This window comes from Phallusia mammillata, chromosome 2 (genome assembly GCF_965637545.1).
Source record: "Phallusia mammillata chromosome 2, kaPhaMamm4.hap1.1, whole genome shotgun sequence".
Taxonomy (NCBI): Eukaryota; Metazoa; Chordata; class Ascidiacea; order Phlebobranchia; family Ascidiidae; genus Phallusia; species Phallusia mammillata.
In genome coordinates, this window is record NC_137253.1 from 29,381,030 (window position 1) to 29,408,874 (window position 27,845).

The 27,845-nt window shown below is 37.7% G+C and overlaps 1 protein-coding gene and 1 long non-coding RNA gene across 2 annotated transcripts; one reads left to right on the forward strand and one right to left on the reverse strand.

Annotated features, from left to right (window-relative positions):
- Positions 1 to 2,219: 2,219 nt before the first annotated feature.
- On the reverse strand, positions 2,220 to 6,588 carry LOC145214861 (uncharacterized). The gene is made up of 4 exons (XR_013857144.1): positions 6,527 to 6,588; positions 3,660 to 6,066; positions 3,491 to 3,593; positions 2,220 to 3,365 (listed from the first exon to the last, which is right to left on the reverse strand). It is a non-coding gene; the product is annotated as an uncharacterized LOC145214861 (long non-coding RNA).
- A 1,887-nt stretch (positions 6,589 to 8,475) lies between these two features.
- On the forward strand, positions 8,476 to 17,533 carry LOC145214036 (uncharacterized). The gene is made up of 12 exons (XM_080082463.1): positions 8,476 to 8,654; positions 9,092 to 9,244; positions 9,445 to 9,570; positions 9,766 to 9,836; positions 9,908 to 11,227; positions 11,621 to 11,696; positions 11,765 to 11,876; positions 12,116 to 12,228; positions 14,448 to 14,566; positions 14,923 to 15,094; positions 15,619 to 15,760; positions 16,361 to 17,533. The coding sequence occupies exons 1-12, from the start codon at positions 8,524 to 8,526 to the stop codon at positions 16,673 to 16,675; spliced, it is 2,850 nt and encodes a 949-aa protein (XP_079938589.1). The 5' UTR covers positions 8,476 to 8,523; the 3' UTR covers positions 16,676 to 17,533.
- Positions 17,534 to 27,845: the final 10,312 nt, after the last annotated feature.

The window sequence follows — 27,845 nt, forward strand, 5'->3', positions numbered from 1 at the left end:
TTCGATTTTTGGCGCCAAAAAATTGAAGAAAAATCCGGTTTTGGGTGGGTTTTCACCGGAATATTCCAGTTTCAAACTGGTTTAGACCGGTTTCTGCCTCCTACCGAACCTCCAAACCGGTTTAAACCGGAATCGGAGAGACAAAATTTTGACCCGATTTTTGAAAAAACCCTAAGGCTATAGCCTTTCCGTTTTTTCGATTTTCGGGGTCAAAAAATTGAAGAAAAATCCGGTTTTGGGTGGGTTTTCACCGGAATATTCCAGTTTCAAACTGGTTTAGACCGGTTTCTGCCTTCTACCGAACCTCCAAACCGGTTTAAACCGGAATCGGAGAGACAAAATTTTGACCCGATTTTCAAAAAAACCTAAGGCTATAGCCTTTCCGTTTTTTCGATTTTCGGGGTCAAAAAATTGAAGAAAAATCCGGTTTTGGGTGGGTTTTCACCGGAATATTCCAGTTTCAAACTGGTTTAGACCGGTTTCTGCCTCCTACCGAACCTCCAAACCGGTTTAAACCGGAATCGGAGAGACAAAATTTTGACCCGATTTTTGAAAAAACCCTAAGGCTATAGCCTTTCCGTTTTTTCGATTTTCGGGGTCAAAAAATTGAAGAAAAATCCGGTTTTGGGTGGGTTTTCACCGGAATATTCCAGTTTCAAACTGGTTTAGACCGGTTTCTGCCTTCTACCGAACCTCCAAACCGGTTTAAACCGGAATCGGAGAGACAAAATTTTGACCCGATTTTTAAAAAAACCCTAAGGCTATACCCTTTCCGTTTTTTCGATTTTCGGGGTCAAAAAATTGAAGAAAAATCCGGTTTTGGGTGGGTTTTCACCGGAATATTCCAGTTTCAAACTGGTTTAGACCGGTTTCTGCCTTCTACCAAACCTCCAAACCGGTTTAAACCGGAATCGGAGAGACAAAATTTTGACCCGATTTTAAAAAAAAACCTAAGGCTATAGCCTTTCCGTTGTTTCGATTTTCGGGGGTCAAAAAATTGAAGAAAAATCCGGTTTTGGGTGGGTTTTCACCGGAATATTCCAGTTTCAAACTGGTTTAGACCGGTTTCTGCCTTCTACCGAACCTCCAAACCGGTTTAAACCGGAATCGGAGAGACAAAATTTTGACTCGACTTTTGAAAAAACCCTAAGGCTATAGCCTTTCCGTTTTTTCGATTTTCGGGGGTCAAAAAATTGAAGAAAAATCCGGTTTGGGGTGGGTTTTCACCGGAATATTCCAGTTTCAAACTGGTTTAGACCGGTTTCTGCCTCCTACCGAACCTCCAAACCGGTTTAAACCGGAATCGGAGAGACAAAATTTTGACCCGATTTTTGAAAAAACCCTAAGGCTATAGCCTTTCCGTTTTTTCGATTTTCGGGGTCAAAAAATTGAAGAAAAATCCGGTTTTGGGTGGGTTTTCACCGGAATATTCCAGTTTCAAACTGGTTTAGACCGGTTTCTGCCTTCTACCAAACCTCCAAACCGGTTTAAACCGGAATCGGAGAGACAAAATTTTGACCCGATTTTTTTTAAAAAAACCTAAGGCTATAGCCTTTCCGTTTTTTCGATTTTCGGGGTCAAAAAATTGAAGAAAAATCCGGTTTTGGGTGGGTTTTCACCGGAATATTCCAGTTTCAAACTGGTTTAGACCGGTTTCTGCCTTCTACCGAACCTCCAAACCGGTTTAAACCGGAATCGGAGAGACAAAATTTTGACCCGATTTTTTAAAAAAACCTAAGGCTATAGCCTTTCCGTTTTTTCGATTTTCGGGGTCAAAAAATTGAAGAAAAATCCGGTTTTGGGTGGGTTTTCACCGGAATATTCCAGTTTCAAACTGGTTTAGACCGGTTTCTGCCTCCTACCGAACCTCCAAACCGGTTTAAACCGGAATCGGAGAGACAAAATTTTGACCCGATTTTTGAAAAAACCCTAAGGCTATAGCCTTTCCGTTTTTTCGATTTTCGGGGCCAAAAAATTGAAGAAAAATCCGGTTTTGGGTGGGTTTTCACCGGAATATTCCAGTTTCAAACTGGTTTAGACCGGTTTCTGCCTCCTACCGAACCTCCAAACCGGTTTAAACCGGAATCGGAGAGACAAAATTTTGACCCGATTTTTGAAAAAACCCTAAGGCTATAGTCTTTCCGTTTTTTCGATTTTTGGCGCCAAAAAATTGAAGAAAAATCCGGTTTTGGGTGGGTTTAGTTTTGGATGGGTGCCTTGTGAATGACAAAAGCATGAATGCACGAATGACAGCCAAATTATAAAATGCCGTTATTACTGGTGGAATCCGTTAAACAGCACAAAACACATTTGTCAGGAGAGTTACACTACTTTCATTAAGCCTTGTAGCAAAAGGTTTGTTTAAATCGGTTCAATAAAAGAGCGTTACTAATGTAATTAAGAGAGGATTTTCGATGATAAATTGAAAGCGATTTTCCGAATGATAAACATTTAATGGTTTGACAACCCAGATATTTCTTCAGATATGTAAGCGGCCAAGAACCCAGAAACAAGGGGACCAGAACAGAGAATAACGAAACAAAAAAAATGCTTTACATTTAAAGTGGGCATTGCCAAGACACAAAAACAAACAAAAAAAGGCAACAAATTAAACCAACACACCAATAATCAAAACCCGAATTAGATACAATACAGGGGAATGTAGGAGTAAAATTAAATTACGTTACAAGTAAGTTAACATGCAAATATAAAACGACTAAAATATTATAACAGCTTAAAAGTATTGCACGTTAGATAGACTTTCGCATACACAACATCGTACAGAAGTGAAATAATGCATTTTGTCCGTTCAAAATGGTAGTTTTCGAAACCAACATTTAAACATGTATCTGGCACAGATAAAACACATCTCAAAACACGGCGATACGTTGCATAGGTAGCGCTGTTGTGAAAACCATATAAGTTTCTCGCGCTGTGTTAATATTTGCGAGTTACTGTGTGAACGCTTGCGATAGCATCTCGTACTGCTCAGTCAAAATTTTTACCAACCACAGTTTTTCCATCGGTTGCAATTGTCAACGTGACGTCAGGAATCTACGTCCCCGTGATCTAGGAGCGACAGATCCTCGCATAACGTCGCCTGGCCCCGATGATTGAACGGGATCGTTTCATGACGTCATGTTTATGCCCTCAGTGACGTAAATCTTGAAAGTGGAGATGAAATGCTCTTTCGGATAGTCGGTGACGTCACATGGTTTACGTCAGTGTGACGTAGGAAGTTGCGATGGCAGGAAGAAATGCTCTTTTGAGTTCGATGTTGCAAGAACGACGGTGGTGACGTCATAGGAAAGTCCCGTGATGAAAGGTTGCTGTTCGTCGGACACGGGTGTGGCGTGAAATGGCTTCTAAAAAATGACAAAACACGTTTTAAACGAGAAATACAAAAGCAGACAACTAGATTAACTTACAACAATGAAGGACCACGCAAGAAAAACGGCTAGGCCTACGTAAATTAGTATATTTTAGTTACCTTTTGCCTTTGTACGAAGATGGTCATGGTCGTCGTCGTTAGCTTGCTCGACTTATGACGTCATTCTCGGCTGCAGCGTGTACTTGGTCTATGACTATCAATCCTGGAAAACAAAATTTGAAACGTTTATGGACATGAAAGCTAGTTAAAAAACGTTTGGCATACTTACGTTTGATTTTTTTAAAGGGCCAGTGCTTTTCCTTATTACTCTTAGTTTTAACAGTAAAATTGACGAAGTGGAACCTGTAAAAACAGAAAATCTATTTTTTTAACCTAAAAAAGCCTTAGGAAGCTGAAAAACAAAAACAAATTTGGTAAAACCTGCAAAAGAGACAAAAACGTAGTTATTGAAAAAACCTACTCGATTCAGAAAACTGTAAAACACTTCTTACTAAGGTATTAAAGTCATAAACAATCGTAAAGTCTGCAAAAAAACGTAAATGCTTAAAATTAAAATGCTGGTTTAACAACCACAAGCAAAATAATAAAAAGTTTCCTATTATCTCTGAAATAGAAAAAAATAACGTTACTGAAACCTGAAAAACAAAATAAGTTAATGTTATGAGTTCCTATCCCCTTGAAAAGGTTTCAAAAAATCCTAAATCCTGAAAAACAAAACAGTACTTGTTAAGAAATCTAATTATTTTAAAAAGTTGCCGAAACCTGAAAAACAAAACAGTTTGTTAAACCTGTGGAAAAATATAAAAACCTGAAAAACAAAACAGAGCAAGTTTGAACCTGTAAAAGAAAACAGAAGGTTAATTAAATCACAAATTTCAAAATACCTCATACACCCTGTTATGTATTCCATGGTTTTGCAAATGATTGTTTTTTATATATGTACATATATATTTTTACATTTCCATAAATTTACAACAAAAACAATATTGGATGCCAACCCTGAAAAACAAGAACAAAATTAGTTTTTTGAAATAACAAGACAAACAACAAGAAACATACCTTAAGTTAAGATAAGTCGACTTTGAAGGCTACAACAGCAAAACCTGACAACTACACATTTTCTTGTTCTAACGCTTGACGATGGCGGTTCGCATGGTTAGAGCGAGCGACGGGCGATAAAAAAACCACAACAATAACATGAAGAACCTGTCGGCTGATGTAAAAAGGCACAACACCCCCCAAGAACTGGTCTACCTAAACTAGAAATGAAAGGATAGAAAAAGTGGACTCCGCACACAGTTTTGTTGATGAAAGAGGGAAAACGACAGAAAATTCTAATTGCACTTTTAGTTAATTGGTGATAAAAAATGCTAAACTTGAAAATAACTACATTAGAAGCAGTAGAAATATCGTTAAACTTCGACAGAAAAACAAGTTGTTCGTCTGCTTCGTTTAATAAGTATCTGAAAAAACGTTGGAACCGTCATCGTCCCTGCGCGCGCGACGTAAAAGTACACAACGCAAGCTTGCCTCAACTAACTGCCCTACATACATCCGCCGCAAATTAGCCTAGAAAAGTAGAAGGTGAGTCTGTCATGTTTTACAACCACCCAAAATGTCATTGCCCCGTAATGACTGGATGACCGGGTCAAGCAGGAAAACGAAACTGATATTAGTCGTAATAAATAGGCCTAAATCCACTCAAAAATGGGTTTGACCAGCTAAAGGGAGAGTTTGGGGCTTTAAATATGCGAAATTTTAACATAATGCAAAAACTGTTACGCGAATAATAGGAATTGTTACATCACATGCTTGATATCCAATTCGCAGTCTCTTCTTAATAAAGAAAACTTTGAAACGGATGTACAAGCATGGATAATACAAGCTGGTCAAAACCCGATAAAAAATTCACAACGTCCCTAATTTTACAGTTAGCATAGGCGCAAAAGTTTGTTTGAAAGGGCAGTTGCGTTTTAAGGCGTATAACTCAGCAACATCGCGTCACTGCCCCTGACCCTTCGAGTCCCCCCACAAGGACCCACTGATTTTACGCAAAGGCAGGGCTGGGAAAGTTAACAACAGTTTGCGCCCTACGGGGTGGCTCACGGGACTTTTCGGGCAAAATGCTATGCCGGCCCCCTCCAGCTCACGAGCCTGAGCTATCATTGGGGGTAGCTGTGTCCCTACTCTGGCCCCGCCTACACCGCGGCCAATGCAATGCGGTGGAGGCCGTACCCAGACCGTGTTTCTATGCGCACCTATATTTTAGCTAAAGCCATTTAGCAACGCGCCACATCTAACTAGAAATCGATCTAAGCTAAGGCCCTACATGGCGCGTTAATCCCAAACGTACCCCACCTACGTTATCTAACCTAACCCTAGTTAAAGAGTGCTACTCTGTATCTAGCCCTAGCGCCAACTTGCTGACATAGTAGCACTCCTACCGACTTGGGCCTTTCTTTGACCGAGGAAGACTTCCTTTACGGGTCCTCCTCGGACAAAGAATAGGTCACTCAACCCTAGTGCCAGTTAGCCTAAGTTAGGCCTAACAGTTCCGCAATCCCGGTTGACCCACGACAGACTCCTATGTTTACATACAAATTAATATTTGAAGTTGAAGAATATTGACGATGAATGAAGGTTGACGAGATCGTAGAATAGAAGATCTTACTTTTCTGCAATAAATGTAACCCGTTAAGTACAGTCTAAAATGCTGCACCAAATCTAAAAAACAATTAATCCCCAACCCTGTAAGTATAAACACGCCTTGCAGATTTGACAAAACGGCGCCGATTTCAAAAAGCACGCACGGGTTTGTGACGTCACAATGCCTAAAGCGCGTTGCGCTGCCCAGTATAGTGAACTGTATTTTTTGGCTTCTATAGTTGCTAGTTCAGTGAGTTTTGTAACTGCAATTGTGATTTGTAAAAAAAAACGCTTTCAAATGCTAGTTATTCGAGGTATTCACAGTACATACATATTATTCAGTTTAAATGTGCAACACAACCAGTATTTAAAATGAATTAAGTTCCAGATAAAATGTGTACATATCGGCTTAAATATTCGCTATCTTTACAATATTGTCATATATCTTCCTACTTTGGTAAAATTAACAAGAATAGAACTTAGATTTACCTTTAAATCTTTCCACCTCCGCACGCCACGAACCACGAACCAAATGACTTTGCTGGGAATGACTTTGACACGCCAAAAATTAGAAGATCGCTGATTGGTTTTGCCTATTCATGCGTGTGAATTGTCGATGTGGCGCGAAAAAAAAAAACGATTAGGGAGCAAAAGTTTGCGGACACTTTGAAATAATAAACAAACGGGATGGTTTGTGGGTGAATTGTAAGTTGCTCTTTAATTGATGGTAGGTCTGGTTAACAGACCATGCACAGTTGGCAACAGAAATAAATTTTGCTGAAATATTAAAATTATTATAGTTTTGAAATTCTGACCCCGAACGTTTTTGTAACTAATTTATCTCAAACACGTGCGACGCGACCTTTGATCCACACAAAAAACTTTTACATGCTTTCTCAACCAATTTGATCATTTGAATGTTTTTTCTGTTAATAACGTAAAAATACAACCAAATGAAATACAAAATACAACCAAAGTTGATAAAAATCACAGACACAGCCATGCGTATCCTGACCCGTAAAAATATAAGTCGCAATATGTTTTTGTTGTGTTTCAGGTTGAATGAAAACAATAAAAGGTTGTTTGTTTAATTTTTATCCTCGGTGAGCTCATAACGACACACTGCGTTGGGTTTATAATGCGTTCGCCGTCGAGCTCCCTGTTTTGCTTGCATGTCTGGTGAATTTCTCTTTATTAGAATTTTTCGACTTAGGCAGTTGGTGACTTCAATCTAGTTTAACTAATCAGATTCTACTATGTTTGAGCAATGCTGTTTAAGTTTCTTGACCAGGAGGGAAACCAACTCCTCTATAACCTCTGGGCACATTAGCGGAGTACTTCCAAAGAATTTACATATGATTGCAAAAACATAAGCCCTGTTTTCCGCGACATATTACGTCCAACTTCCCCACCAACTATCGGACATTAATTATGTACGTACTGTTGCATTGTTGCTCACGTAACTCTTCACGGAAAGCCTTTGTTCTAATGAAATTATTTTATCATATCCCGCTGCTATTGCGCATTTTCGCTTGTGTGCTCGCAATATTTCCCTTCATTCAATCACTGCTCTAAAGAAGCCCTGCTATTCTGGTGGGCGAAACGTCAGCAAAATTACGAGATCTTGAAAAACAACCAGTTTTTTTTAGCATCACACCAGGAGTACAACCATAGCTTATACATAAAGAGGTGGTCGAACTGGCAGGTTCTGGTTAGTCTAATAAAACAAGCCTAGCACCAGCCCTAGTTTGAAAGTGCTGCCGAATTAAATCACATAAGTCCGACAAATTTGAACAGAACGTAATATTTCGTGCCAACTCAAGTCACTGGTGAGATATGTTCGAATTAGGTCTTTGGGTAAGTGACCCAGGATTTGCAGGATACTGCAGATAGCCTAACCCGTTGTGCTTTCTTTCATCTACAACTTGTTATCGTGTACCAGAGTAAAATCCTAAAGCCATACAACAGAAAATGCGTGTTAATTAAACAAATAATTCTTTGAACCAAAGCTTATAGTTTATTACAATTCCGTGACTGGATCTCTGTTTGCGGCGCAAACTTTGCGCAAGTTGCCTCATTAGAAAACGTTAACTGGTTTAGACCGCTTTGTAAACACAAATGTGCTAGACTAATGACTACATGTGTGTTAAACAAAACAGAAAAAGAGAAAAGGTAATTAGACTGCGACATTTTTTCGTGGACCTTCATGGCAATTTGTGGCGCATTTTAGCAATAACAAAAAACAAACACGCACGTGCTTTTTTCGACGGGAATTATGTAAGATGATAGAGCAGTTTTTACTCACGATAGTTGGTTAAGCTGGATTTTTTCAATGATAAAAAAAATTGTTGTCCTTAAGGAAAGGATTAGTGAGTGAAATATATATTGTTTTTGCATCTGCGAGCATTTTTTAAACGTTCTCGCTGTGTTTTTCCTAGAGCTCATCTTGTTTTAACTTTCGCGGGATTTTGGATGGCTTTTCTGAAATGCAAATGTTTTGCTTAGTTTTTTGCAGAAATATTTTCTGTTGCTTTTGTGTATTTAATGGAAAACTAATGATGAGTGCTCAAGTGAAGTCTGACAAACTGTTTAATGCAATTCAAAACAGTAACTTTATGTAAGTTGTTTTTGTTTATTTGCGAAAACTTTTTATCTCAATCTTATCCACATAGTTCTCAAACTTCTCTTAGCTTTAGCTGTATTACATGTGTGCATAAAGTAATGAAGTTTTTTAAATTTATTGCATAGCCATAGTCCAAATAATAATACAAAAACCTCAATAGATAACATTAACCAAATCTTTCTATATTGTATTTGCAGGCATTTGCAAATTAAACATATATTTCAAGAAAAATATATACATGTATTTAAACTAGAAAACAACAAAATTAGTATATATGATCAGAAATTTGCAGTTTCTAGAAATACAGCAGACCAACTACAGTGATTTTACGATAGTTATTTGTTTATTAAGTATAAGAATTTATTATTTCCTATCTAATGGTATTCTGTCCAGCAAAATCATGTTGCCATACTTTAAATTACTGTTCTTAGGCTTGTAAAGCAACTACTTGAAGCTGGTGCAAACCCAAATCGATTGTTGCTAAATGGAATTACTCCCTTCCATCTGGCTGTGGGAGCAGACTCAACGTCATCATACAAATATGTGAAGCTTATTCTTCAATACAGTGGAAACCCAAATGTTTTGTATGTTGTGAAATAAAAATCTTTAAAAAAATAATCTATTTGTAAAAAGTTACGAAAATACCAGAACTAATTACTGAATATCAGTGTGTACTCAAAATTATCAGGTATGGCAGCTAGTAATGCTACAGACATATATATATATATATATATATATATATATATACATAAAGATCAAATGAAATAATAATGCATTTTTACAGTGATACGGAAGGCCTTACACCTCTACATATTGCAGCACAGTGGGGAAAGGCTGACTGTCTTCAACTTCTGTTGCAATGTGGTGCTGACCCGACGATACAAGACAAAGAAGGACGAGACACTAAATAGTAAGAAATACAGGTTTTACACTTGCATGAAACTTTCACCATCATGTGACTTTTTTTTCACTAAGTTTTGTGTTAGCAAATTTATCATGCTAATGTTGCAGTGTTAAATATATGTTTTCAGTGATAATGTTTTTTACCACTTGTTAACAGTTAAAACCATCAAATCCCCTAATCACAATTTTTGTTGTTGTTTAGTTTTGCACAGGACAATAAAAACTGCCTGATCATTCTTGACGAGTTTAATGAATCAACAAATGATCCATTTTGTAAGTTGTGGTGTCATGAAAGCTTTTAGGCACTTTTTAGTTACTTTTGCATTTTTTTATAATTTTCACAGCTTTCGAAGTACAACAAATCAATCCAGCCAGATTAAAATATCAAAACTACTGTGATGACTGTGGCAAAATAAAGAAAGGAACACCTGTTAACTACAATAATAACATCACGCTAAAGACACAAATTCCTGGTTCTAAAAATGAAATGAGCTTCTCCACACCCCCATCTGGGCGTGATCAACTTATTTCTAAACAAGACACTGAAACATCACTTATTTCAGTTGGCACTTTATCTCCAAAAGTGAAAAAACACAACTCAAAAGTAAAAAATGAACAAGATTTACCTATTATTGACTGCAGTTCTTCATCAAAGTTCCCCACAGCTAAACCAAGTACCGGTGATCGTATCTATTTAGATCCTGGATCATTCAACGCAGGAATTGATGTCACATCACCAGACAACTGTTATTTATTTGTTCAGTCCCATAAAAGGCCCAACAACATGGAAATATGTGATAAGACTGTGTCATTTTCTAAACAACCCAGTAAAAGTCCCCAATGCATATCTGGACTATCTAAAGATAGCAGTTCTTTGAAAAGTCCACACTCTTTTACTCAATCTCCTTCAGAAACGAGATCCCCAAGAAATTTTATCACTTTAGAACAACGGCAGCATATGTTAAGAGGTACAAAAAAGGAAATTTGCAAGTCAAGTCCAGTTGGTTTATCGTCTCCAGTAAGGTGCGAACAAAAAACAGAAACAACACCAAGATTGTTGTTTAATGATGTTACAAACGCACCCTTGTATTCTTCAAGTAAGCATGAATTGTCAAAAAATAATGACTCTTCATTTACTTTTGCTGAATCAACTGTACCACTAGAGTGTAGCAATGAGCAAACACAGATTTCGGATACAATAGGTGATACATGTGGCCTGAAAAGTTTGCATGAAAAAACTTTGAATAAGAATAATCAAGCTGTATCGGCTCTAGATGTAATTTCAGCTGAACGGTGTAAGCAAATGTTAAAAGCTACAAAATTGAACGTTGAGAAATCCAGTCCATCATCTCAAGCCAAATTACTGCCTAAGAAAACAAAAGAAACAGAATCACCGTGTAACAAGAAACAACAGACAATAATACCAGAGCTATCAATTTCAGATGACTCTTTTTTTACCTTTGCGGACTCTACTTTGCCACTAGAGTGCAGTAATGATCAAACACAAATAGCCACCATGCCATCGAATGTGTTTGAACCTGAACATCATCCTGAGAAGTTTTCAATGAACAAACAAAGCAAAGTTCGTGAAAGGCTACAGTCAACGTGCCATGAGGATTTTACTGATGCCCTCCCAGAAAGTTTCGATGTCAGTCAAATATCAGGTAAATACAGCACATGTGTGTCTACTCTAGCTGTTCAAATTTATCTAGGTATTTTCTCTATTAAAGCCTTTTCGCATTGTTAATGTGAAATTAAAGATCCCAGGTTATTTGAAACTTTTTGGTTCTGATAACATTTGAACAGGTAAACCTCGGTTAATCCAGATCTTAGCCTAATTCGGACAAACATGAGTCATTTGTAATGTGGTCAAATCATTTGTAATGTGGTCAAATCATTTGTAATGTGGTAAAAATTATACTAATCTTTGTAATCACCATCAGTTAATTTGGATCTTCGGCCTAACTAGAAAATTTTTCGGTCCAAATGGCAGTGCTGATCTACTGTATATATATGTTAGTAGGAATGGGGACACTAAACCTTTTTGCACTGAACAGCTGATGACCAAATATTTGTTTATTCTGACTCTGACGGAAGTACCCTTATCGAACATCGATGTATACCCCCAAAAAGGTCAGGAAAAAATTAATACATCCTGTTATAGCATAATTGTTACTTTTTACTTCATTTCCAATATGTAGTTACAGCCCTCGCTCGATGGAAGAAGTTTTGTCACCTCCTATAAAACTTTCTGTCTCTTGTGATGCAACATTTGATGTTTCATCCGACAGTACAATGATCTACGATTGGAAGGTTAGGTGATATATAGAGATGGCCATTTACGAAATTAATTTGACTCAACATATAATAGTGCCTAGAAATTTTGTGTGTAAATCTCTTTTTGCTTATATTCATAAAAATTCATTAAGTAATGGTTGCTGGTAAGAAAAAAATGTTTGAGGGCAAAAATTCCTGCTGTAAGCCAGTGTTTTTTGGGGTATGGTCCCTTGGACTCTGTTCTAAAAGTATCATGTAAATATGTTTTGTTGTAGTCTTTGTTGGATGATGGACATGAAGTTATAAGTGGATGCCAGTATGATCCTGATTCAGAAGAAACTGTTGAAATCCCAAAACATATACAGGTTCTTACCAACGATGAAATAAGGTGGGACACTTTTAGCTAACGCTTATCTTGTAAGCAGGGCTCAAGTGGTTAATTATTACATTACTTAAGCTGAAAAATTCAGCACAATCAAATCAGTCTGTGTATTTCTTATAACAAACCACTGCGTTTTCGCCCAAAAATATGGCATTATCAGTCCTATAAACAGGAAATAAATAAATCATGATATGAAATGATAAAAATATAAATTATTAGAAGAATAAAAACGGATACAGGTATGCTGCAGTTAAAATACCCAAAACCCTACTACAATGGCTGCAACACTTCTGATGTAAGACTTATCGATAAGATAAGAGCATTACCATAGGATGCAATGGAAACAAAACAACACAAATCAGTGCCTCTTCTGAACGGTGCTTTGTGGACTACTTAACTGTGGTAAAATCATTTTGGCAATGTTAATAGCAGCATCAAATTTACCAAACCATTTGTCCACGCTTATATCCAACAAATGCATTTTGGGCTGCTCCAAGTTACACGAAAGCATTTTTCGATTGCGGGGTTTTTCTTCAAAACCGACGAGTGGTTGTGGTTGTAATGGTGGAGCATTGCTGCCCTGTCGTTTGAGACAGAGAGGTCGCGTGTATTTCAGGTAGACCTGTGTGCATTCCAATGTGTTGAAAACTTGTTCTTTGTTTGGCCCACGTAGTTTTGATTGCAGAGACTGGACGTAGTCACGTACATACCGTAATTCCGACAGGTTAAGTTTTGCCGAAGTTTGAACACTTTGTTGTTGGTTTTGAATGTATGTGTCGGCCTCAAACTGTCTCAAACGACACGGCAGCAATGCTTCACCGTAACAACCACAACCACTCGTCGGTTTTAAAGAGAAAAAAAACTGAATCGAACAATGCTTTTGTGTAACTTGGAGCAGCCCGAAATGCACTTGTTCAATATAAGCGAGGACAAATGGTTTGAAAAACTTGATGCCACTATTAACATTGCCAAATAATTTTACCACAGTTTAAGTAGTCCACAAGGCACCGTTCAAAAGAGGCACTGATTTGTGTTGTTTTGTTTTCCTTGCGTCCTATGGTAACGCAATTATCTTATCGTTTTTCCCCGCGTAAGCTCTGTCTCACATCAGAAGTGGTGTTGCAGCCGAAGCAGTAGGCTTTTAACTGCAACATACCTGTATCCGTTTCCACTCTTTTCATAATTCACATTTTTATCGTTTTGTATCGTGATTTATTTATTTCCTGTTTAGGACCGATGATGCCATATTTTGGGGCCAAAACGCAGTGGTTTGTTATAAGAAATACACAGCCTGATTTAAGTGTGTGCTGAATTTGTCAGCTAAGTAATGTCAATATATGTAACTGGAATCGTTTGTTGAGCATGTGTGGGTCAGGACGATTTCTGTATTAGTACACCTTTATTTAATGGTTAATATTATTGGTACCCTTCTCTGACGGGGAACGCATCTTGATTTCACTCAGTTTTTTTTCTTTTGAAGTTTGTCCATGTACTTTTGGCATGAAATCTTTGGTGGATTTGGATAAAACTTTCACAGATAGGTAGAAATAGCTTGACTTGGTAACTCCAGTATCTACCCCGCTAGACCCCAAAGTGTAAAACGTTTCTGTATGTTGCTGTGCACCATAAACGAAATATTTCTGTGGTGTATAGTGTAATAAAGGCAACAGAGCATACGCTACTTGTGTTTGTGCATTACTTGATGGACGTTTTTGCACATGTCAGTTAGAGGGATGTTAACAGCCTTATGTCGTCAGAAGCGTTAACGAATGTTGCTAATAACTACTCTAGTGGTCAGAATTTTAAACATTGGCCAATTTGGATAAAATTTTACATAACTGTTGATTGGGTCATTGTGGTTTCATATTTTATACTTCTGGGTGTAAAACCCCATCAGTTACCCCACTAACCCCCTAAAATGGGTGAGTTGTTTAAAATGAGCTAAGTCACCCTTCTATTTTCTAAACAAAACCATCGAAATTGGAAAATGGAGCATTTGTAATTTTAGAGCCGTTTACAACAAGACGTTTATTCGTAGTTTTTATAATGTTTGTGGAAATTAACATAAAAAAAACAATGAGTAACTAGATCCTTTCCTGTCATTGTGACATCACTATTACAAACAATGGTTATTGTTGCCAGTTTGTGTTTTAGCAAGTACTGAAAAGGTTCCCTAATGCTTTGTGTGTTTAGTTTTGTTTTAATTTCATGTTTTGTCTTGTCAGACAAAAGTTGTTAGGTCATGGTCAGAGGCCAGGACCAATTTCGTGTGCACGTGCTTTGTATATGAAGCGACTGTGTCTCCTGGAAAGAGGTATTCATCTAGGACAACCAACACACAAAGGTAAATTCTTTATTTTAGATGTTGTCTTTCATGTAGTACTTTTATATATTTAATTTTGCCCAATTATTTGCTTACTTATTCGCAATTACAAATTAAACTATCAAAACAACTATGTAGGAATGTTAAATCATCGAGCAAATAATATGTTAAGCTGCAGGCACTGCACTGTTTCGACTTATAAGGTCTCATCAGTGCAGCTAGTGACGAGAGATCGGCCGTATTGGCTAGTGTAGCCATCCAGCGACACTCCAGTTTGTTGGGAGTAACAGGGTAAAAACCTACACGTGTCTGTACTTTAATAAGAAACTTTTTCAACGAACAAAAACTGGCATTATATTTTCTTTATTTGTTTTTAGACGCCTTGTTTTCTCACGAATTGAGAAGTTTGCTGTTGGGAAAACCGCTTCCCGATTCGGTGATTGACGATGACCATGACGTCAGAAGCGAATTTGACAATCCCACTTCCGGTTTAAAGTGGAGGGGAGGAACCACGAAAGATAGTTTCAATTATTTGCTACTTGATCCGCGGTAAGGTTTCACTTTCACAACTAAAACGTAAACATTTTATGGACGCTGGTTAGGTCCACTCGTCTACACTTAAATAAATTTTAGATTGAGAATAAGTTGTTCTAAGTTGTTTTGAAAATGTTCACAGCGTTGCGTTTTTAATCACTAAACGGGTACATGTTAATGATCAAGTTTCACATTAAGACAAGTGACAAAAATCGTATCTTTCACGGTTTGTACTTAATAGCCACATAGTAAACGTCGGTTAATCCATTTTCGTGATTTGAACAAAACTTGAGGTGCAAATGATTTGTAATGTGGTAAGGCTTGAACTAATCGACATCGGTTAATCCGGATCTTCGCATAATCCGGACAATTTTTTTGTTTCAAACGGGTCCGGATTAACCGAGGTTTCTGTACAAAAAGTGATCTTGGCATAACATTGGCGCGTACAGTGACTGTTTTTAGTATAGCTTTTAGTCTGTATAAAGTCTTGTGCTTTTGAACTGCAAACCCAGGATCACAAAACCTGTGTTGTTTTTCAGAGTAACGAACAAGCTGCCTAACAGAGCGAAGTATTTATCCGAAACAGAGTGCCTGAAAGTTTTTTCTGGGGCTGTGTTTTACGTGGGAAAGGGAAAAAAGTCGCGACCCTACGCTCATTTTAAAGAAGCCTTGAAAAAATCGGTAGGTTGTTTTATAGCGTTGTGATCGTACAAAAAATGTTTGTTGGAATGGCAACGGCGAACTAAACTACAATATCACAGATCTTCACCTCTGCCGCCAAGAACTAATAGTTGGTGTTTTTCCAATTTGGGAATTGATACTAAAAAGCACAAAAACCATGAAATTATAAATCTATGTTCTATGAGGACCTTTTAATAAGAATAACTAAATAGTCAAAATATGATGAAAACGTTATTATGCATAGTTTTCAGAAATTCTGCTTTGCTCAATTGTAACACTATAACATGGTCCTTTTGGTGTTATAATTTCCCTGACCCCAACCAATTCCTATTAAGGCGGCTAAAAAAATTATAAAACTGACATGTGCAGCATGCAAGGCAGGCAGCGGTGTTTGTGGTTCGACTTTCGATGGGCTCACCGCTGAGTCTGTAGCTCAGTTGGTAGAGCGCGAGTACCGGTCGTGAGTTCGAATCCCATCGCAGTAGATTGTTCTAGCTTACGCCTTGCCATATAGAAATGCTTAATGACCGGCTGATTCGGTATTACTCCTTCAATAGGCGTACCTTCATTTTTACATAAGTGTGTTTCTTTATATTTCAGACCACCAAAGCAAGTTCAAAAATCCAACACATCCACGACATTTGGTCGGCCAACTGTGGCGTTATATCACTGCACGTCTTTCAGAACGTGATGGCATGCGAAGCCTTTACACGAGAAGCCGCCATGATTGAAGCGCTCGGCCTCGGGCATTTGACGAACAGTATGCGGGGAAAATGTTACGGCGACGCGGCCGATTGGGACGGACCTCGCGTGCGCCGCTACGGCACCTACCTCGTGTTAAAATCAATGCAGATTCTTTTACTGGAAGGCGAAAGACAAATAAGATCAAATCAAATATCAGGAAAAAAAACGTGACGCACAGCCAATTTTTATGATATTCCAGCGCTATTAGGCAAAAGCTCAACAAATTCACATTACAATGTGTCACGTTATAAAAACAGGTTTCTTTTCGGGCTTTTGTCATTGTGTTGTTTGAAAACAATTCTTATGATTATTACCAGTGTTATAGGCAAAACGTTTTCGAAGGCTTTGTGGCGGTAAAACTAGCAAAAGCATTTTTTGTAATGCTGCTATGTTTAAGTGTTGTATTTTGCGCGCACTCAATTCAAGTAACATTCTTGAATGTATGACACAAAACTAAATTGTCGGAAGAATTCTTGTGCAATCTCCATATTTGGCTCAAACCAGAAACTCCTTTAGTTTTGTTTTCATAAAACAAAGTAGTCCTAAAATCTTTTTTAGTTGAAATTTGTGTATTTCTAAACATGACTGCTTTGTTACATTATGAAACCTGTTTTACTCGTGATGTTGAAATGCTTTGCTGACATTTCACAATAAATAGTGGTTTAGCTTTAGTCACATGCTCATGTGCAAAATCATAGGCATTTTCTTAAGTGCCTCATGCCTCACCAAACCCCTAAAATATGACCGTTAGGTGTCACTACGCATCCTTTTGCTTTGTGATGTCTGTCCATATTATCTCTGCTCGATATGTTTATATTCATGCTGCTTTACATCTGCATTAAGTTTATTCTTACGTAGTATGAAGTATTCTTCCTTTATAGTGTATTCTGCATTACTGCCTGTTAAATGTGCCTTATACTGTGAATAGAACTTGTCGTTGTAATGTAGATTACTTTTTAGCTTTCTTGGTTTGTACACTGTTTACTGTCCGTTCGTTGCACCGATAAAAAATGCAGTTTGAAAAACATGTCCTGTTTTGTATTTGATATTTCCTCCAATTTAAAAGCTTGGAAGGAGATTATGGATTCGTGGTTAGAACCATGTTTGTAATGTATGGTATCAGGCGATCAACGGGCGCTTTTGGTAACTAATGCAGAAAAAGGAAAGCGAAAATGTCACCGATTTTACAAATCGCAGTACTCCTGGTGGGTCATCTTATCATGCATCTGTAGATCATGCATTCATTTTCTATGGTGAGTTCTTAAACATTTCTCCCAATAAACGATTGCGAATTTCAAAACAGTTCAGTTAAAACACGTATAGTCAAGTATAATCACAGTTCGTCTTGCCTGCGATGTGCCTTTAACGAAACCGGCATTGACATGAACATTCTGCTCAGTGATGAGATCCTGACAAGAACCTGTTTAGTGATGGCGCTTTAGTAGAAATAAGTTAAAAGCCCTCAAATAGATAGATTTTTGTTGAAATCCGATAAAAATTTAAAGCCTAGTTTCTCTGAACAAACATTAAAGATTGAAGACGGATACCGATTCAAATTTGAATTTATTAATATTACATAAAACTTTTCAGTGCAAATGTCTTTTATGTAAGTGGTCGAAAGATCAAAGGTCAAACCACCAGTAAGTCGTTATTATGTGACTTCCTGAACTGCTACTTATAGTCTACAAGTTAGGTTACAGCACCAACATCCTTTTCAAAGCGACTTTTGGCTGCTGCTCGGACAATCCATCATCTATTTTGATGTCAAAACTGGCTCTTATGGAAACCAAACTGAACCCTAAATGAACTGCTAGATGTAGCACCTTATAATTTTCCAATAGTAGCAGTATAGTTATTTTACCTGGAATTCATTTCGCATTTTCGGAACATTTATGAGTAAGTGACGTATATGTGCCGTTTTAACCACGTGGAAATGTCGTCACCACGTTAAACATGTCGGAAACTGAAGTTTAACTTCTAGTGAACATAATGTAGTGACATTTGGCCACAAGAATTGCAGGGGTTATAAAGAGGTCAACTTGAGTTCAAGGTCAATAGTACAAAGTCAAGGTTGAAAGGTGGAGTCCAAGGGCAAAATTACACTTGATACAGATGTGTTGTGTTTTGTGTAAAATATATGTCGTTTTGGGCCTGATACAGTACAGTGCTTCTGGCTTATTTTATTTAAGGTAGCTGTTTTGAAAAAAATCATGTCAAATGCAAAAAATACATAAGATTTTTTTTTTTAAGTGTAACAAACAGGTAAAAATCAAAAACATCGAAACAAATCATTGACGAAAATTAAGTGACATTACAATTGACACGACGCTTTTATTTGTGAAATACATCTGCAGTTAAAATGAAAAGAGTACGTCGTTAAGGTTGAAGTATAGCTTATTTAGATTCATGTTTTCGAAATTGAATCCCGTTTGTAAAATCCAACGTTGCTTTTTTAACGCTTCAACAAACGCCATGTGATATAGTTACGTGTATATTCGGGTTTGTAACTATTTTAAGAGATAGGGTAGTTTATGCCAGTTTAGTTAACGCACTTCCGTTCTAATACCGGCAAAAATCTAAACTTCAAACGAAAATTAAAGTGTTTCGATTAAAGTCTACACATCCTGACGTCATTTGCATAAAAGACTCGTTTGTTACGTCACAAACCCACTAAGATTCGCCGAAACTTAGCGACGAGGCTCAATCGTCAGACGACTGTTTAATTGAGCTACGGGCCTTGGCGCAATTAAAAGGTGGTCACCATTTATTACAAGCGTTTATTGCCTGTAGGTCGTAGTTTAAGTGACAATTTGGGCTTGTTCAAACCGTTAAGTTTCATATAGTCAAATCTACATCCAGTCGGTTCACGTACATCAAGGCCGAGATTGTAATATTTGATGCAAAGCAGCTGCTGTAAGGAGGTAGAAAAGATGTTTGAAGAAGTTGTCAGGAACATTTTTTGTCAGTTAAAAGTCGTAGTACTGCTGGTTAGTTTAGTGCCAGGAAAAACTGTGAAAATGTTGTCTTGGTGAAGGGTTTGCTTTGAGTCTTTGGGGGTTTAAATAAGCTTAATGCCCAAGTCTTAAACTTCTTTTCGACATTTTGAAAATGGATTATTTGCGAGTCTTCACTTTTAGGTGAAATCAGTAGTTTACCGAAGTAGACCTACATATGTTGTACGAACATAAGCAGTTAAGAGACTTGTGTTTGAAACGAAAAAGTTATAATCGTTAGAGTAACGCTCTTTAAAAAGCTAGTACAAGGTAGTGTTTTTAATTGTTTGGCACTGTTGGTAATGAAATAAGTTTTTGTTTGAAAAAATAATTAATAAGCAGCTTCTGTTTTTTTTGCCTTGAATGAAAAACGTTCGGCTCTAACTACGGAAGTCTACAGCATTCTCAATTGGTAACCGATTATTAAGTGACAATTCTGTTGTTGCTATGTTTTAAACCTCAGTTTTCTCTATAACCACTTTACTTCCGGAAATTTACCCCAAAACTTCTTTAACACGCCTTTTTCGCAAAATTTTCGTGGAATTATATTTGCACCCAATCCCCGACTGAGAGAGTCTGTTTTAGTGGCTGTGGTCTGCGGGAAGCAACCCAATCCATTGTGCTGTTATTAGTTTTGTTTGTTGTTTTAAGAGTCTCTAATCTTTTGCTGTGACAAGTGGCGGAAACGGGTAAGTACCTGGTGGTTCCCCGTGAATCGTTGTTAACCTTTGTTTGAGACTTGTAGATTGCAATTGACAGTTTCTTAACTCTCGAAAAAAACACAACTACCAGCAGGCAGGCTAAAAATGTGGAATGCGGTGGGATTCGAACCCACGATGGCAAGCCTTGCTTCAAATGAACATGCAGTTGTGAACTGGATAGTCTGTGTGTGTGGTTTGTAAACAGACACTTCAACTCTGGGAATATGACTTGAGAAGTTGATAAAATACCCAATTTTAAATTATCTTTGTATGGGTTATCATCTACTATGTAGTTTATTGGAGAGGAATGGGAATGTTTTAATTTGGTTTAAAGTATGGAACTCGTCGATAAAGGTTTGGAACCACTAGACTAAACGAAGTTACCGATATAAATTGTCACATAAATGAACGCATTCGGTCTAAAACTACATTTTTTCAGGGGGTTCGAACCCAGCATGCTTCCGGGGAAGAATCCCTATTAGGCGTTTTTTTATGTTTGTATATGGGCCAGGCGGGCCGGACCATTCGGCCTAGTTAAAACTACATTTAGATGCGTTAATGACATAAGACAAATAGCAAATAGCCTAACGGAAAGCCCCACAAATTCAATTCACTGTCAGCGGCAGCACAGAACAAAGAAAGAAGCAGGATTAAAGTCCATTGCGTAACAGTGTTTACAACTTATAACCCACGCGATAATTGCTATGAAACTTTATAATTATGACGTCGTAGTTGGCATTGTTTTGAAAGTTGTGCCTTAGGGACATGTTAGCATTTAGTGGCGCCTACGCGATGACTGAATCCGTCATGCGCTGTATGCTGCCAGAGCTGTCAATCAGGCTTATAGCCAGGCCATGACTTGAACAGCACCAAGTTTATGCTTGTTGAGTTCAATGCCTAACAGCGCCACTGTCGAGTCAAAGCTGGAAGTCGGGTCAGGTATTTTGAGCCTTTTTTGCAAGAACTTGATTTTATATTTGACCACAATAGTGTCTTAATTTCACTCTGTCACATCTACGTTTTGGGCTTTATTTAAAAATATTGGCTTCGGGGCTTGCACTTTCCGTATCGGGTCCAATTACAATTCAGTGATACTTTTAACTGTTTATTGTATGTGATTTTCATGTCAGACTTAATCGCCTTTTGAAGTCCTCATTGTTTTAGTGCAGTGGTTCTCAACAGTGGTGGCCCAGTAAATTTTTATGCAGTGGTGGCCCAGTAAATTTTTATGAAAGAAAAAACAACTATAAAATAGGTTTAGAAAAAAGCAGAGCATATTTAAAACAGATTATGAGTTCAAAATAACTTAATGCAAAAAAATTCATAAAACAGCACTATCCCTTCTTTAATCAAGCACTTTTAGTTATGACCGAGTAGTTGGACAATGGATATGCTGCTATTGTCTGGCTTTATTGTAATCCCAAAGTAGTTTATTACATCATAAACATAAAGTATTGCAGAAACTCAAAGTAACTTTATACCGTAAATAGTTAAATTCAAATTAATTTACATCCCTTCTCAATTTCCCCCCAAGCCAATATTTTTGTAAAACTGAGTGTAGCGACATAAATGAAAGTAAATTCTTAAAACACAGCTTTCTATTTGATAGGTCTGTGTCCCAATCAAAATGCTTCCATGGCCCACTGGTTGAGAACCGCTGTTTTAGTGGTTAATGACAAAATGCGGGTTTCCATGACAACGCTAGAACCTCGTTTTTAACTAATACGACACCAACCGAAAATCACCCATTGTATTTCAGTGAAAAAATATCACTTTTAAGCAAATTAGCCTTGTCTGTGCCCAAATAAAAAGTTCGTTTCTTATAGGTTAAAACGTTTACAATTCACTGATTTAGATGCTTGTTGGTCGGCCAAGGGTTTGTCAAAATCAAATTTCTGAGAGCATGGAGCCATTACATCAGGGGTGGCCAACCTTTTTTACTGTAGGGCCAATTATAAATGTCAAAATTGGATCGAGGGCCGCACATGTGCATCACACAAAGTGATTTTGCTTTGTTTCTTACCAAATATGCTCAACTACAAGTATAATTCGTATTTGATTCTAGCCACATTTTACCAGATCGCAGAAAACTAGCATCAGGCGCATTAATCAGCTCAAAAATATGTAATAATTGGACCCGTTTGCCAGTACTTTTGAAATCCTGCGGGCCGCACAAGCTTTAATGAAAGGCCGCATTTGGCCCGCGGGCCGCAGGTTGCTCACTCCTGCATTACATGGTTATAGATAAGCTACATACAGTGAACAATGTACTTTCGATCAATAAGGTGTCATCATTAGTGCTGTTGGTGACAAGACATTGACCGTATAGGCAGTGTAGACATATTTTAATTGTGAATATACTCAAGAGTGCGCAATAAAATGCTTTAAGTTTTCGTTTTTGGCCGTAGTGAATTCGAGATTATTTTTACTGCAGTTAACAAGAATCACTTTTCGTAGAAACTTAAGTTCACCCGATAGGGCTTGCTAGACGACAACCCAGTGAACCATGGCGCCCTTTGCATGAGTTGATGGGCGAAATGGGTTCTTAATGGGGTCAGTGCCAACGTTTATTCGTGTGCAACGGGGGGATCAACCACTGAAACCAGTGGTTTTCAAACTGTGGTACGCGTACTGTTTGTCGTAAGCGAAGGCCTTCAAGTGGCATGCAAGTTTAATGTATTTGACCAGAGATAAAAAAGTGATATAGTTGCTATGAAATTATGCTTTGCCATTTTGCTAGTATGTGTCATAATTACTTTTAAACACATTTCAAAAATTTCTGTCGTGAAGGTATAACTCTTTTAGTATCCCTCAATTTCCGAATGTATGTAGTACAGATTTTCTGTGAAAAATGGGTAGACGAACCTAGTGTCTAAAGGTATAAAAACGTTTTTGAAGCTCTGTTCTAACTTAAAAAAGTTGCTTTTGCTTTAGAATGAAAAACGCTACGCAAAAAATGCTGAGGGAAAGCTCTGTACCAACCATTAGTTTTAAAATCAAAAGAAATATACTTTATTGGTCCAGTTGTGATTCAACTGTGTTTATGACTTAGCTGCTAACGCAATTGATTTGAAGTGTTGTTCACTTTGCCGTTTATGCTGAGGTGAAAAGGTTGTGATAGTGGGCGGCGTGTGTGCCAGATACGGTTCGTAGTGCATGAAATCTTAAGTCGGAACCTTGAAAATGCAAACATAAGTTCGTGAACATTGCACCTGGATTCAGACCAGGTCGCAATGCCCTGGAGTTGTCAATAGAAATAAAACACCAAGTCAGGTTACGGTTTTATTTTTCGTGGAGTAAACTAGATTTAGCCTACATTGGACAAGAGTGTCAGATTCGTCTTGACAAAGGGCTTTTTTTACTTATACTCGGCGTGGCAGAAAATATTTGTTTATTAGACAAATCATAGTACGCCAGGCCTGTTAAAGGCGTGTACCGAAACAGCTTTTAACAGGCCTGACGTACTATGATTTATCGACATGTATGCCGTGATCGCTGGTCTGCATCGACGCTTCAGGGCTGATCCCAGTATGAATATGTTTGTCGTTATTAGACAATTTGGAAGAAAAATTCAGCAGTGCAACGTTTAGCCGAACGTATCATGTCAAATCAGACATTATGAAAATCTTACATGCTTTTTGCCTAGAAGAGCCAGAGTACACTGGTGTCGAGTAAATGCGAAACACGCCAACCGCAGCAGATTTTACTGAGAAAGTGTTACTCGCTATTTTTGTCACAAGTACTGCATCACGGCACATTATAGCGCGCAGTGAAAGATTTTCAAATTTCGTACTCGAAGAGCAAAACTATTATCTTATGTTTTCGACTTGATGACAGAATTTTGATGTACATGACATCGACACATCTCTTTTTCGATGGTACGTGTCGTATCTAACGCATAGAGGTTGTCAATATGTTGTTTCGATATTTCGCTCAGAGTTGTAAATTGGCCTGAAATTGAAGCCCGAAACCCGGTCATAACCCGAAACCCGGCCCGAACCCTAAACGTTTTTTTTTGAAAAGTCAGTTTCGACCCGAAGGTTTGATTGACAGGTCTATACATTATGTCCTTACGAAAGACCAAGACAACATATACAATAGTAAATTGGTCTCAAACAAGCCGTTTTATAGGGCTGTTCGATATGAGGTCAGGTCCAGCAACTGGCTACTTAGATAGTTAAATTTATTGAAATTAATGACACAGAGTGTAAAGTCATGCCCGAATCCAGCCCGTTTTTTTTTTCAAGAAACCCAAGCCCAAGCCCGAACCCATCCCGAAAGGCCAAAAAAATCGCTTGCGAGTAAGCCTAAAAAGATTGGAAAACTCCGTTTTAGGTTTAAAAAATCAAAGGTTGTAAGTTGAGTTTATTTAAACTTCATTGAACATTTGTTTAACGTTTACTATCTTTTAAAAAAATGATAAACAGAAAAAAAATCGGCGATTTTTTAAAAAAATAGTGTAAGTGTGTGGAGGCACATGCTGTGAAATACCCCCCACGACTTTGTAGAATATCCACAATAAGATTTTGATACTCTAAATGTAAACCAGGTCACGTTTTCACCAAAGCCCCCTGCATTAATGCTTAACCCCCCGCTCTATGGTTGACCGCACGAAGCATCAAGTGCGTGCCTTTAACGCAAGTACGCTTTGCAGCGGAAACTCTCAAACAAGCGTAACTTCCCCTAACAAATAAAGTTTTGTCATCCATACATCAATCGCGCTTTCAGGTTTTTTTTAAGGTTTGGTTTGGGTGACCGCTAAGTAGTTTTAAGAGACCGCAAGTGTTTCATTTAAATACCAAAAACTGTAGTTGTAGTTGCAAGTCCAAATTTTGGGAAACCGCTGGAGAAATTTGAAAACACCTTAAAAAAGCACTGCGCGCTTTATTCCAACATGAAAGAAATTTTTTTTGTACTGCTCACAGTGTTGAATAAATTGAGTATCAACTTTTAAATATTCGCATAATAATGTGTAAAACCTGTAAATTAGGCTTGTATGACATGATACGACAAAAGCTGTTATTGTAGGTCCAAACTTTTATTGCCGAGTCACTCTTCACCCATTTAACAGTTTGTTATTGGTTGTTTTCAGATGATAAAAGTTTATGTAACATACACACTATCATACGGTGTAGCTGCAGCGCGTTTAGTCATGATCCACGAATGACGCCCTCCACCGTTCTTGCGCTCCATAACGTTTCAACGTGGCTATTCTGGTGTTTATTTTCTGTAATTGTGTCGCTATGTATTCTTTCACCAAAGGAAATAAACTCTTAACCGAATTTTACTAAACGCCCATAGATGAGAGGCCCCCGCCCACATTAAGAAGCTTTTTTTCTAATAAATTTAGGACAAACAGTCTGACCAGAACTGAATTTCCGTTTTTCTACGAACAATAATAACATCAGTTCTATTAGAACAAAATTATCTTGAAAGGCAAGGGACGAACTTCTAAAGGCGTGATAAAAATCATGTCTACGCTTTTAACGTCACGTCTTGCATCCGCTGTGATGTCACAAGGGACTTTCGGGCCACGTGGGAAATGACGTCGCTGCGTCAACAATTATGATCACGTGACTTGAAAGGTCACACGATGACCAAACCAAGTTCTATAATCGTCAGCTATAGATGCAGTGATAAATAGCTGTAGATTCGTGTCGTGAAGTTTCCGTTACGCTCATCCGTTTATCATGCGTTGCGTGCAAGGCGGATTGAAAGTAAAAAGGCCTTCGTATATATATAACATGCGCTACAGGCAGATGATATGTAGTCGTATTTGATTTAGAGAGAACGTAGTAACGAAAGCAGGATTAAGGAAAAGTACATTGTTTGATATTTGGTGATATTTGTAGTTGTGTTGGAGCCTTTAACTCATGAAAGTTGACTTTTTGTTATCTGGGCGGTTTGTAATTTAGTGTTATTGTTTAAGTGTGTGTGTGTGTGTATGAAACAGTACACAACGCACATAAGATCGTTGTTAGCTGTTGGAGATGTAAAGAAGCGTTTAGTCACAAACAGTTTTTCGGAGGAATTTAATAGCTGTTGGTCGACTAACTATCCACGAAAAAAAGGCTAGGCATAATGCAAAGTCTTTTGGACGTATCCTTGCAAAAACCTTTTTATACTGTATAGTATTATATTATTTTTTATTCTAGATTTTTTTTCATTGCAAAATTTGTCACTGTAGAATTATCCGCCCCTAAGGTCGAGCTTAAACAAACTTTAAACGTTCGTGGTTGTAAAATACTGCTAGAATCGCAATTCAGCTTTATCTGCGCTAAAATAATAACCAACGTCGAATTAGACCAATATCGCCGCCCATAATGAACTCAGGTGACGTAACTGCCCCCACAAGACACATAAAAAGACCTAAACCAACTTCAACTGGCAACATGGTCATTGACGATCAATGTATTTTTGTAAACAAAAAAACTAAAACTGAAAATTCGTTTCCATAGAATCGGCCAATGTAGTTAACTGAAATACAAATTTCGGCTAATTGACTTGTCCAGTTCCTATAATACCACAGGAACTGGAAAAGTCTTTAAGGCGAAATATCTATATATCCCAATTATCTACATGTACTGATTCCGTTTCTTAGAAACAATTCTTAATTTTTCAAAACGTGAATCAACTACAACGTAACGCTTAAAGTGAAGGCAAGGAGTTTTTCAAAACAGTGTTTCTCAATTAGTGGTACGCATACAACTAGTGGGAAGCTGGAACTTTTAAGGTAGTACGCGAGTAGTTTTCTGCTATAACTAATTCAAGTCAGAACAGGAAATGCAACGTAACTGACCAAATGGCCAGTCCTGGTTGGGGCAAAAAGTCTTGAAAATTCTTTTGGAATTGCTAACCTTGTTGGTATTAGAATACACTGTTCCAGTCAAAGAAAAGTGGAGCTATCTCTTGGTCTACACATTCAAACATGGTTTAGGTGGTACGCAACGATAGAAAAAGTTGTCAAGTAGTACGCGATCAGTACAAGGTTGAGAACCACTGATTCAAAAGCACGCGTTGATAGAATTTGCGAAGAATTTTGCGGCTTACGCTAACGCAAGTGACCGTGGAGGTCAACTTTACGTGGGATAAAAGAGGCGGACAGGTGCGTTTAAAGTTTAGCTGTTGTGTAAAAATAGGCCTTGGAAGTTTTCCGTTGGTTAGTGATTATGAGGTTTGTGGTTCTAATCCCAGTTCTGTCTTCCATTGCTTTTCACTAATAGCAGTTCAATTAAATACGTTTTTGTATCAAATGAATTTAAAATGTGGTCTAAACAAACAAGGGAAACTAAACAAACACGATTGACCATTCCCTTAGCTTTTGTCTTATTTTGACAATGTGAGCTACGTGAATAAAAAACAGTTTGGTTGAAGATTGCACAATGTACAATTTTAAAGTTAATGCTGATTATATTATTTTGATGAAACTCTTGAAACTCGTCAACTAAAGCAACCTGGCGTAATACTTACAAAAGCTATTCGCGTAACACATTTTGGAAAACGCTACTCTACGAGTTATATAGAAATAAAGTGCAAAATAAGAACACTATATACGGACTTCAAAAAAGTGGTTTAATTCAAATGAACAGCAATTTATTGAAACGTCTGCAAGATGTATTTAACAAGTTCTCCGACAGTTTGGTTTTT